Here is a 13,378-nt window from a genome sequence, read left to right as displayed (position 1 = left end):
ATCAGGCTCCCTTTCAAACAACACATAAAACTACTGTGGTGACTTTACAGTGACGGTAATTCAAACACTGTGCACCATCACAAAGATCAGAGGGCAGAGCGAGAGAGCGTTTCTTCTTTTATTTCATGTATTTTCTCTTGAAACAAGATGTTAATGTGAGTCTAATAGCAAGGTTGGATAAAGTTTCTTGATTTACAACAACTGTTACAAAAGTGAGTATTAAAAATAAATAGTTTTTCAAAGCCAAAAATATAAAAACCATAAGAAGACATACAAAGTTAGTTTGGTACTTACCGATTAAAAACCTCTATATTAGGACATTATTATATTTTTCATTTGTCATGTCAGTAACCCTTGATCTAAGCATTCTGTGAATCTAAGATGATAACTATTGACACAGAAATATGTAATTATTTTTCTACATTCATCCAGTATCTATTAAAATGACAAAGGCACATTCAAGGGAAAGTAAACTGAAAGAAACTGTAACAACAGAAAGAAACTAAATCTACTCAACAATAACAGAAAAACAGTAACTGTCTCTACTATAACTGTACTTTGTGTAGTTGTACAACCTTCTCCAGTTTCTGCAGACAGACTTAATGAAACTGTCATCAAGCAGATGGTCTCAGTTCTGAAACTGATTAAGCAATGGTCCATTTCAAACTTGTTAGCTACAGTGAAAATACATGTTACAATCATTACAGCTGACCTATAACAAGTGTTCTGTAATACATCCGTAATATCATGCCAGTGGATAGAGAACAAGTATGTTCCTTATACATCACATGTGAAATCCTGATGAATACATTTCAGTCCATCAATTTCTAATATAACTAGAATATAACAGCAGTCTATTGTGGGAGTACAGCCTTATATGCTGGGTAGTATGGTCTCCACACAGTTGTAGGTCCAGTCCTGTTTCTCAATAATGGGTAGCACATGCTGGCACACCTAGTGGAAGGCACAAATATGTTCTGTTTTAGCATCCAAGACAACACATGGTCATTCAGGATCCTAATATTTCTTATTCAATGGGGAGAATTTAACACTTAATTAAAATGTGAAAAAGCTATATTATATTTATGATATTGAGGATAATTAAACAAACAGTAATAACTGAGCAATATACTTAGGAAGATTTACTACCATCTTTGTTCTGGCGGGTACTTCTACAGCAAACACAGTCATGCCTCTGCTGCTGCAGCAGTTCCTGCTCTGCTCATTGTTAACATGGACGGTCACTTTCTGGTTAGTCTGCAAAACAAAGAGTACTAGTTAATTTTCTTTACTTCCAATCAGTGAATATGCAGAAATCAATAGGGCAGATGGGGCTCCATATAGTAAAAAAANATTCTTTTAAAGTAGCTCTTGTTGCTATGAGAATGGACACCACCACTGCATATCAATTGCAAATGGAATGAATGTCTCCAGCAACTATTGGCTGTAAACTGTACTGAAACAGAACAACAAACACTTGGGAAAAGATATCCTTATCAGGTATATAGACATAAACTAGACAAGTAATAAACATGTTGAAGCTCTGTGCTCCAAACAAATACCACTTAACATTTAGCAAATGATGATAATTGTCATTCCTTTCCTTTTTTTGTACTTGTTTGTGGTCATGTCAAGCACTGTGTGAGTTTATAAAATAATGTACATAACTCATTTAAAGTTTAAATTAAATCATCCCTCTGGTGGCTATTAGGACACATGGCACATTAACAATCTTACTTAACCAGGATTATTTACTCACTTCCTTTTTGCAATACAGCTAAACTGAGTAGGTTGCTTCATCCCATGATGCTGTATGTCACATTTTGAATTTCTTAATTTATCTATCTGCACAGTCAGATCATCATTGCAACTCAAAGTGCATTGTCTACCTTGTTGGCTATGAGGGAGGAGATCCTGTGCTCTCCTCTGTAGGTGTAGATGAAGACATTGTCATGCCCCCTCAGTGCTTTGGCCCCTGTCCGAGCTGTGATGGACTTCTGGAGGGCCTGGTTTAGAAGCTTGGGCCCTGAGTCCATGCTGAGTGGCTGGACAGACGGCTGAGTGCCTTCGCAGTGCACATCTATCTGGAATGGACAAGCCTGACAGAGTGGGAACGAGGGTTTATTTGGTTAGTTACTATGGATCGAGTCTGGATGTGTTTGTCTTGGTGTGCATGTGCTATATGTTCAAGTCAATAGTCAAGTATAAGCTATCATTCCATGTCTTACCAAGACTCAAGCGTGTGCTTTTTTGCATTTTGAATAAAATCAAAGGTACAAACCGACCTCTACAAGCTCCAGCATGCGGTTGTATCCCATAGCTTCCAGGGTGACCCACAAATCTGCAGGGTCTCCATCTTTCTCTGTGGCCTCCATCAGGTTCAGCTCCATGAAGCCCTGTCGTGTCAGCTGGTTCTTTCTCATATCAAAGTTTTCTGCCCCCACAAAAAAATAAATTAAAAAAAGCAATGAGCACCACATTGGACCCCTACTTTCCAATTCTTTTTTACATGTCATATTAATTTTGTGAAGACAACTTTCATGAAGTGACTACCTTTGCAGACGGCCCAAGCGTCCTTGTCACACTTCTCTCCGCTGGTTCTCAGCTCAAAGAAGTTGTACTCCTCCAGGCTGAGCAAACCACTACCATCCAGATCGATCACCTCAAAGATGTCAGACAGCACCTCCCTGTGGCAGAAGCAGAGCAACACAGAAATGTCAACTGGACCTTAGACAGGAGGCTTCAGCTCATTCATCTGTCCTCGTTCAGTCCCATGTATCAATCCATTGCCAAATCCTGTTCCCTTTCTACTCCTGTGTCCTGTGGTGACAGGAGTTGAAAGCAGGGGCAGGCTTTTATCCAGGCCTGGATCTAAAGCTGGTAAATCACACTCCGCTGTGTGTTTTTATTCTTGTCACGATGGACTGACGCAAACTCACCTCAGCTCCCGAGTGAGGTCTAGTTCTCCAGTGTCAGTCTTGTAGACTAACTCCACAGGTTTATTAGAAAGGCTCTTCTTGCTCCTTTTCTTCAACCTGCAGCCACTGGTGAAGGGAAGCAGGTTGTATGTCCCAGCATTTAGCTCTCCTTTCCAAACATACTTCTGTAGGGACAAAGGAGTGGCAAAGTAAAGTAAAAGCACAACGTATGCCCTGGAATACAGTACAATCAAGGGTCAACTTCACTGCATCAGAAATGACTTCAACTTGTATAATTAATGTCCCCTGGCAGATTGCAACATTGACCACTTGAATTAAGTACCATAGGAACTGATTTGAAATATAAGTTAATGTGGTAATAAATATGCATTTCTTAACACACATAAACCTACGTCTTTGTCTTTTGAATCAGTAAAACACACTAAAGTTGAGTCCTCTTTGGTTTCCCCAGCTGACATGACAAAAAGTGCCGTGTCCACCGTCATCCACGATGAGGTCTTGTCTGAAAAGTAGAGCAAGATCACAAGAACCATTCATATCATTTTCCAAAACAAACAAAACAAAAACAAAGCCACATATACAATACAAACAAACCGTTTTTGAAGAATTAAACTTGCTAAATATATACAAGCTTATGCAATCTGTTTTCTGATTGGACAAATAAGGACTTAACATCTGCTAAGTCTTCCTACAGCATACATCTGTCCACTCATTGCCACTGCTTGCACAAATTTAATGAACTGATTTGCTTCGTAAGTTGTCTTCCACTGAGCTGACACACAATCTGATCTGATGCCACATTATCTAAAAGATCGGAAAAGGCTAAAAAGAAAATCAGACCTCTTTGTGGTCTTTTATGTTATGACTGGTGTTCTACTAACAACTAGGACAATACTTAATGTCCTACTGTCACTAAAAGCCTCTAAAACCACACGACTAAAAGAGTGAAGCTATCGTGCAGCCAGCAATCAAGCAAGACAATAAATGACTCTTTTTTTAAAGCAATTTTTTCATTAATAAATGTTTAGACTGATCAGCCACAAGATTAAATCTACAAATTTGTATAAGCCCTCATTGCGCTTCCGAAATAGCTCTGACCCATTGAGCTATGGACATAGAACTTCTCGGGGTGTCCTGTGGTGCCTGTTACTGAGATGTTGGCTGTGGATTCTTCGGGTCCTGTGGGTTTCGGAGTGGGGCCTCTGTTGATCGTGCTGGTTCTGATTGGGATCTAAAGACTTTGGAGGTCAGGTCATGCCTCAAGCTTTTTGTTTTTGCAGAGTGCCAGAGTGCATTGTTCTGCTGAGGAAGACCGTTGCCATCAAAGGGTTGGGCGTGGTCTGCAGCAATGATTAGGTTGGTGGTACATGTCAAAGTAACATCCACACGAGTGTGCCACGACCCAAGGTTTCCCAGCAGAACACTGCATCGTCACCTGTCTGTGGTTTTAATGTTGTGGCCGGTCAGTGTATAACAGAGCAGGTGCCTACCAGTTCTTTGGCTGAGGCTGAGTGGTTGGACGGTTAGGTAGACGTTGGTTGTTTGGGGGACGTGGAGCTGGTACTGCAGAGAGCTGATACTTCCATCGTCCTCTAAAAAGAAGCATCCTTTCACATAGCTGTGATGCCACTCCTAGAACAATGGAAAATATGACCGCTTAACTAACAGAGCCACCCGGAGCTACCCGATAGCTGAGTGGTTGAGGCGCATACAACGTCAGAACAAATGCCTTGAGCAGTGATTCCCAGTTTGAATCCCAGCTGGCCAGATCATATGCTGCAGATCATTTTCATACTGTCTCTCCCCAATTTGTCTTGTTAATCTAATGGAAACATGAAATGCCCCCAACAAATAACCTTAAAAAAATATATAATATGCACTATATTTTGCTATGTGTGGTCTCTGTTCGAACCCCCAAAACCATCGCAACAAATTGTTTTGCTGTTTGACAACAAAATGCATTTATTCATTCAACAGAAACCAAAACTAATTTGCAGTTTCTATTAAAAGGGGGATTGATCTTGTGATAGGGGGGGGGAGTTTACTTTGGCATGGCAAAATGAATTAAGCAGTCAGTCATAATAGTGAAGCAGCTCTCTTGATTAACAAAAACTGCCATTGTGATAATTACCACACCAGTCTTCGGTGGGCACATCCATTATTGCGCTGTATGTCAGCTTAGCAGCATGAACACACGTTATACACGTGCTGATCCAGAGGAGGGCAGACTTGTCACACTGAGTTTCGGCTGCAGGCTCAAGTAAATCTCCCTCGAGGACTTGATATGGCAAATTGGACTCCATTTAACTTTGATAAATACAGCCTTTTCAATCTTGGGTGAGCGGTCATTCAAAAATGTCAAGAGGCTACTTTAGCAATATTTATGAATCCTAATATTTCTCTCATTTTGAAATCTTGTTGTTCCTTTGTCTGGCAGCACAACTGAAATGAGGTAGTAATTTGAAATTGAACAGGAACATCAACACAGGGAAGTTTTCATTCCGCTCATTGGAGACACATTAAACGAAAACACGGTTGGTGTGGACACACAGTAACAGGACATTAAGGGCCAAGCGAGTCTGGAATAGGCTATATATCCTTTTAGTGGACAAATAAATCACCAAGTTAAACAAAGAAAGAACCATAAAGACGGAGCATGTCACTCCTTTAGAGAAAAGCCATTTTCTCAAAGTATTTATCTTGGGCTGTGCGAGGCATAAAAGATCAAACCATAACACTTCAGTGGTTTGTCCAGACAATATTAAATGAGGGAAAATGCCATGGGCACCCATCCACTGCTTAAAGACATCAGAATTAATGCCCCCATAGAGAGAGGGTCAGCCTGCAGACTAATACAGGCGCTGTCATCTGCTCCGGCCACAGGTCTGATTTACTGCTTCACAGAGGGTCGCAGGACACCAAACCAGCTGCAAACACAACCACACACACAACCACACAGCTGCACCTTTAAACTGCAGCCTTTCCACTTTCCTACAGTGCTATACATACAGACAAATGCTAAGAATACACAAGAATAATCCTTACCGCTTAGGTTTCTATTCATGAAGACACAGTTGCATCCTACAAGGCTCACAGACACACACACTCACACCGTTACAAAAACACATCCTACCCTCCACCAACCACCTCCCAATTATGAGCCTGTGGCAATATAGGAGCCAATATAGCGAGCAGAAGTTCCCTCAGAGGAAATCTCTGGACACACATTCTTTTTTTTTTTTTTTAACCTCGATGATGTCTGGCCCTTTCCAATCTCAACACGGTACTGGGACCTGAGAGATGGAGCAAGAAGCTGTTATTTTTATTTATTTATTTATTTATTTATTTACTCTTTTTTTTCCCCTTGCTGTAAAGCAAACCAGCTGAGGTTAAGCCCAAAAAGAGTGAAAACAAAGAGCATGGGATCAATACTGTGTATATCTATCCACCCTTGGCTAAATTCGCCCATCAAAAACACAGTGTGACAGTCACACTGAGTGAACTGTAGGGCTGCAAGGTTCTTCTTATAATAGAGTCCCCTCATATAAGAATTTCCGTTTGGGCAGCGATTCAGTGATGGTACAAACAGCGCTTCTTTAAGATCTTTACGATACTGCAGAAGACAATAGGCATCCACTGTAAATCATAGACAATCTCATCAGATAACATTTTTGGTAAACAAAAGCCATTAAAAGCATTACTAGACATGGACAAAATGCTACGAAATGATTAATTCTGATTTTAAAACTGGGCTCATGTTACTGCTTAGATTAATATTTGAAAGCGGCTTAGAAAACTGTCTTTCATTGGTTCCTAAAAAAATAGCCATATTCACACACCAGTCTGGGAGATTGAGTTTAGAATCTGGGAACAATTAGTCAATTATTCAATTAATCAACTGATAGAAAATTAATTGCAGATGATTTTTATAATTAGGTAATTGTTTTAGTTGTTTAATTGTTCTGTGGTTCCAGGTTTAAACCAAAAAAAGAAAAGCTATTTAAAGATGTCATCAACCTTCGAAGTTTTAGACAATTTAAAATACTGAATGATTCATTGGAAATATAACTGACGGGTTAATTAATATTGAAGTTAATCATCAGCTGTAAAGAAGGAAAAAAATGAGTGAAGGGGGTTACCTGTAAACCGGGAGGCTCTGGGATTTTGCTGGCCTTCGTGCTGCTGGATGTCATTGTGATGGAGTTCGACAGCGAGGAGCGTCTGCTGCGAGCGGAAGAAGGACGGGAGGACGATCGGCTGTCTAAAAGACACACATTCTTATTCTTATGGACAGATAGTAAAATAAACCAAAAACCCAGGCTTATTCTCCCTCCAAACAGTAAACACACTTTCAAAAGAGAGATGAGGGGCACAGCATAATTGACACAACAATCTGTCTTCTCATAAGTCCATCCCAGAGCTCAAGTGAAGATAGATATTTTGCATTTGGGCTCTGAGAAAGTGTGATTTCAAGTTCAAGCTCCCTTTAATTACTTACATAGGCTGTTTAAATCACAAATGACATAAAAGGCCCTTTTCAAATCAATTATCTCGCACAACTTTTTCCTCGAAACACTAATTGAAGCCAGAAAATACCAATTCATTAATGAAGAGTCTGATTGTTTCTAAGCCTGGGAAATCAAGATGCAAAGTAATGTGATAGGTTTATAGGCAAATTACTGTAGCATAGAAACAAAAAGGCCCACTGACACAGTATTTGTCATGGATCTATTTTGTATTGATGTCAGCTTTTGAATCTAGCGAATCAAATTGTAGCTCTTGTGTGAATGTGGACAAAGATGCACTGAATTGTGGCCTAACAAAATATATATATATTGAATGCTGGAGATGTGTTTCAGCACTAGCAGTTTTCTAGAGCTGGTTTATCAGTTAAAACACAGTGACACAAACTCTGAATACATAATCAATGTCAGCTACTATTTTTTTTGCAAAATCAGCCAAAACTGCACATGTTCAATACGGCTGAAATGCACTTTTCGAGCTAGCACTGGTTTCTACTGACAAATGTAAGACCAAATGAGCAGTCAAAACTGTTTTTGAGCTCCAAGAATAACCCATTCAACATGTGCGCTCACGTAGTATCTCGTGTCAGAGCCTTGTTAAAATGTAACGGGTATAAATCAATACATGGGAGAGGCACAATAATGTGATAATCCCGACTACTATCTGGGAGCTCATTTGTTTTTGCAGTGGTGGTCGACTGGGCCTCCTCTCTAATCCCTCATCATCTCCCCAGTGAGAAGTGGTGGAATCCTCCAAATCAATAACATGAACATGGACTGACCACTTAAATCAACCCCATCTATCTTCCCACTGCGGGCCTGTCCCTGGCTCGCTCACCCTGGATCTCAGTTTCTTCCCTGCCTTTCTTCAACACTGTGAATCTAGAGCGAAAAGTGGAGTTTTACATGCACTTTTACAAAGAGAAGTGTCTGAGGGGGTACATATTCATTACGTCCATTTCAAAAACAGAAACCTGGGTGGATTCAAGCTCTAGCTACAAAAACACATCACATGGAACTCTAACTCGAAGACAGTTTTTTTCTTCAGAGTAGACAGAGCTTTTGTCAATCCCTTAATGGCAGAAATGATTACCCAAATCAAAACACTTTACAGTCTCCACCCTCCAAACAAGCTGCCCTAATTGTGTGGCTATTATGATGTATGGACTGTCTTAATGAGGTGATTTGTCACAGAGGGGGGGAGTGAAAAATCGATCAATAACAGAGCTATTATTTATTCATCAAAACTAATCGGTGAGGCGTATTGGGGCAAACACTGTGTATGGGTGTGCATCCAAATACAGGTATCTGGAGTATGTCTGCTGTTGCGCTACCACATTCTGCTACTCTGGACCTTTAACTACTGTTACACAAATATATTTTTTTTAATCAAACACATACTTATTTGCCTAAATTCAGATGGCCTCTCCTCTGTTAAATGAGTCTAAGCAGCTACATTTTTTTTTTTAACCTTTCTTGAGTGTTGAGTCTGATTCTGCCCGGTGAGTTGCATCCACTTGAGCCGCCGCTGCTCCTGATGATGACACGGAGCTCTTCGGAGGGCTGTATGATTGACTGCCAAAGTTCTGTCTCTTCAGCTTGGCATCAGCCTCAAGCCTTTCCAAAGCAGCTGTTTGACATAGCTCCACTGCAGACACAAGCAATCTGCAGAACTGACAGCAACAGGAGATCGGTAGTAAGAGGATGATACATGAACAATGTTTTGAGGCCACAAAGAGGGGCATAAACACTCCTACTCTGGAAGGAGAGAATGCTAAGAATAAGAATATGACATTAAATAAAGACAGACATGGGGCAAACTGTGAGAGGGATAAAATTTCTGTTTTGCACTCCTGATTTATGCCAATTTGTTTTTTCTTCATGGTCTGAATGAATGAGACATACAAAAAAATATTGTATCTTTAACTATGATGGATTTAAACTAAGGTTGGAATACTTCAATGCAGTCATTGGCTATTTTTGGTACTATAACCTGAATTTAGTGCTGTGACTACTTGACAGAATTGATTATCTAAGCTGATCAGTCAGAGTAAATGTATTAATTAAGGGAAAAGGTTATTTAAAATGCACTTCATACAGACTTTAACACATAAGATAACCTGTAGACACAGCAAATTTGATATATACTGCAAAGGGACAACAGGATAAGGACACGTTACCTTAAAATTATCAAAACTTACTTCTGCATAGTCCAATTTGCCTCCCGTGTTGATGTCAGCTAATGAAAAAATAGCATTCACCTCCTCAGATGTCATTTTCTCTCCTCCCTGGAAGATTAAACACATTAGAGAAAATATCAGGACAAAAATATCTATTTTGTTTAAACATGGACATTTCACTGGTTTTAGCTATTTAATCTTGAGGCAATCCACGTCTGTGATAACGTAAATAAATGGACCCGCAACTGTTAGTAAAAAAAGGTAGTAAAAATGCTACTGAGGTAATCAGTTCACTCAAACATAAGATATATTTTAAAAATTAGAATACAAAAAAGTAGAACTATATCAAAACAAAGAGCCAATAGTATCCAGTTTGTTGCAAATCTGTCTAATACCAGATGTTTTCAACTACTCACAGTGGTTAGAACCTTCTCCAGTTCACTGTGTGTGATGTAGCCGTCACCATTCACATCCATCTTTTTAAAAGCTCTCATCAGCTCAGCTTCCTCAGTTTTCTTCTCACACTTGACAATCTCACAGAAGTCATCAAAGTTCAGTTTGTACGTTCTGGTAGTCCAATATTTATTGAGAGTGGCATGAGATGGATTTCTTCCAGCCTGCTGGAGAACTGAATGGGATAAATGGGAAAAATAACATAAAATAGCAGCAAAGGAATATGACAACTAACAACAGTGGAACAAGGAATGCCAATTACACATGAATTATTAAAGAACTAAGAATACACTACAAAGCAATGCTTTATAGCAAACTGTACAATCTGTACTACTGGGAACTTGAACAGCAAACCCCTAAAGTTCAAGATTTTGTGTAGACTTTCATATAAGGATTGCCATGCTTTACCCTAAATAAAGAGTTCATATCCTGTCTTCAGAAGAAATTAGTGTATATTATTGAGAGACTCCATGTTATTAATGACTGCACAGTTACATCTATTATGATTATTGCTGATGATGTGCATGATATTTGATATGCCTTTAGTTAATGTTGAAGTTCCACTTTTTCTATCAGACAGGCTTGGAGGAGTCAGTCCTAAAAAAAAATGTTCTACGTTTACTTATTTTGGAACACAAAAGTCAGTATGTGCAGATATAAACAGCTGGGTCACTAAAAATCCAGTTTTACCATCTATTTGTCAGCAGCTGAGTCTATGAATTCATAATTTTTCAGTTTTATATATTACTTCCAGCTAGGCTTAAACATTGTAAAGCTTCAGAGTTTTCAGCTGTATATCAGAAAATGGCCCACATTCCTGTAAAATATCCAGGGCTGACAGTGTCCCATAAGCATGAATATACATATATTTATAACTCACCATTTTCCCCATACGTAGTGTGTGAGCTGTATGTTACAAAAGCTTGAGAATAAATTATATTCAAACTGTATCTTTCTTTTAATTTGACAAAGGCAGCCATGACAGCTAGCTAGCTAACATATTAGCAAGGAATTTAACAGTGTCAGTGCAGCTTACCACGACATAACTGCTGCTTCGAAGCGATATTTGTCAAACTAGATCTGAACACAGCGAGGTACGCAGCTCTGCACTGCATGTAGAAAGCCTCCTCCTCGTCGGAAGGACGAGGCGACTCCTGAAAAGACATCTTTGGAAGAAGAGATCCACCTGGATACCGCTAGAGCTCCGTCTCTCCAGCTAAAGAAAGAGAAAAACAGACAGCAGACTGATACGGCAGCGAACTTAAGCTAAATTCTGCTAGTGTTACTTCACTATCACACCGTGACAACTGTCTGGAAACATGATAATTCTATTTTATTGAATCAGATTCGCGCTGGGAGTGACAATTGTCACACACGGTTGCTATCTCTTGCCTGTTGCTAGGTAAACAACATATCAGCGGTGTGCATTAAAACCGACACGGAAGAAACAAACATTAAAACGTTCCTGTTGCTATTACAACTAAAATGGTGCCGCAAAGTGCACCTCTGTGTTTAAGAAAATTAAATACCATAATTGAAAATGTAATTACGGATTAAAAAGGTTGCGTGCTTTGTTTGAGTCCTACTTGCAATAAAGAATAGCCGGAACATTGTATATGACAGGTCATGTTTAATACGAACTGTTTTGCGTGTAGCAAAGGCGCCAGCTTTTGAAACTGCTAGCGAACACATCTGACAGCCTGAAACTCAAAAATGCCGTAAGTATTGTTCACGGGTTCTTTTTAAACTGTAACATGTATTCCTAATGTGAAGTGTATAGCAACTAATATGACCTGAAGTCTGACTTACATATGAATGAATATTACATTTAGATTTAGCCTTTCCTGAAGCAATATAACACAACATATTATCTCCACTGACTGTTAGCATTACATGTTCGCGATATAGTTGTGTCACACTTCAACAATTTTGTATTAAAATTACCATATTTTGTGTTGCATTCTTGTTCCGGAGTTAGAGATAAAGGGGTGGCTGTAGTGTGAGTGTGTTTGTGTCTCTTAGTTGTTACCATAATCACACACAAACCGGAGCCTGAGAAAAAGGCATTTTCATGCATGTTTGTTACACACTGCTGCATGTTCGTGCATGGTTTTCCAGTACTGTACTTCAATATTGTAATTTCAAGATTCATACAAATATTTATGCCACTGCAGTGTTAAAGTACACCGAAGTTTCAAAATAATAAAGAATAACTTTGCATTTTAAATACTTTATCATAAAGCAATGCATTAACACTGAATTGTATTTAACGGTGTCAGAAGAGCTCTGCACATGGACTAAGCCGATAATGTAATTGCATGCATGGATTTTTTTTTTTTTTTTTTTAATTATTTTTTTAAAATCAGGTGTACTACTGACATTGCGCCAATGTTATGATTACCCATAGTCAACATACTGTGTTTTCATTTCTGTGTAAACATGTATGCTTAAGCTTTGGAAATATTTTTTATATTTTTCATTTCCTGATTTAATGTTGTTGTTTTTGTTTTTTTTTTCCAGCTGTCTTTCCTGTACAGGATCCAGCATCTAAAATGCCAGTCCCTGCAGGAAACTTCCCACTTTTGACTGGAACTGCAAGTACTTAAGCAGGTTTGTTGACAAATGTCATTGCAGAACTCTGAAGCGATGACTTGTATCATGCAATGAAAGCTGTCCAAAACCCCCTGAAGCATTGCTACCTGCATGTAGAAGCAGGACTTTTCTTTTAAATCAACATTTTAGCCTACATCCTCTTGTTTTCTGTCCAAGCAAGTAAAAAAAATATCCTTGTTTTTGCCCAGATATATTGAAACTGTCAGAACTTGTGAGGAACATTCTGAACACTTCTCCAATTTGGGTCAGTTTTATTAATTAGGCATGAAAGTACAGCTTACACTGATTATGTCTTTACAATGTAATGTTTTACTAGGAAACTGTAGGTCCTGGTATTTATGTGGATGTTATTGACACATACCACCCACCTACATGTTGTTCCAGAACCAGCTCCCAGTGGGATAGTCCACCCTGCCACAGTGCAAAAACTGCTCAGAAATGCCTTGAGGAACCCGACAAAGAGCCCAAGGTGTTGACCTGATCTCCAAACTCCTCAGATCTTAATTGGATTTAGCATCTATTGAATGTGCCAGATAAAGGTCGATCCACATAGACCTCACCTTGCCACCCATCTTAGACCACATCGGACACCCTAAGATGTCCCGTGTCTATGCCCCAGTGGGTCAGAAGTGTTTGGGCAGCACACAAGGAACATATACAATATTAAAGC

At 39.2% G+C, this 13,378-nt stretch overlaps 1 protein-coding gene across 1 annotated transcript; it reads right to left on the bottom strand.

Annotated features, from left to right (window-relative positions):
• Positions 1-798: 798 nt before the first annotated feature.
• efcab7 (EF-hand calcium binding domain 7) lies at positions 799-11,479 on the bottom strand. Its single transcript, XM_008288163.1, has 13 exons — positions 11,132-11,479; positions 10,059-10,270; positions 9,664-9,750; positions 8,934-9,135; positions 7,079-7,200; positions 4,430-4,571; positions 3,332-3,441; positions 2,940-3,103; positions 2,554-2,687; positions 2,286-2,434; positions 1,890-2,099; positions 1,150-1,257; positions 799-954 (listed from the first exon to the last, which is right to left on the bottom strand). Exons 1-13 carry the CDS (start codon positions 11,259-11,261, stop codon positions 874-876), a joined length of 1,851 nt encoding a protein of 616 aa, XP_008286385.1. The 5' UTR covers positions 11,262-11,479; the 3' UTR covers positions 799-873.
• Positions 11,480-13,378: the final 1,899 nt, after the last annotated feature.

The sequence above is a fragment of the Stegastes partitus genome, unplaced genomic scaffold (genome assembly GCF_000690725.1).
Source record: "Stegastes partitus isolate 25-593 unplaced genomic scaffold, Stegastes_partitus-1.0.2 Scaffold544, whole genome shotgun sequence".
NCBI classification, from domain to species: Eukaryota; Metazoa; Chordata; class Actinopteri; family Pomacentridae; genus Stegastes; species Stegastes partitus.
Note: the sequence above shows the minus strand (reverse complement) of the source record. Positions and strands in the feature narration are given on the sequence as shown.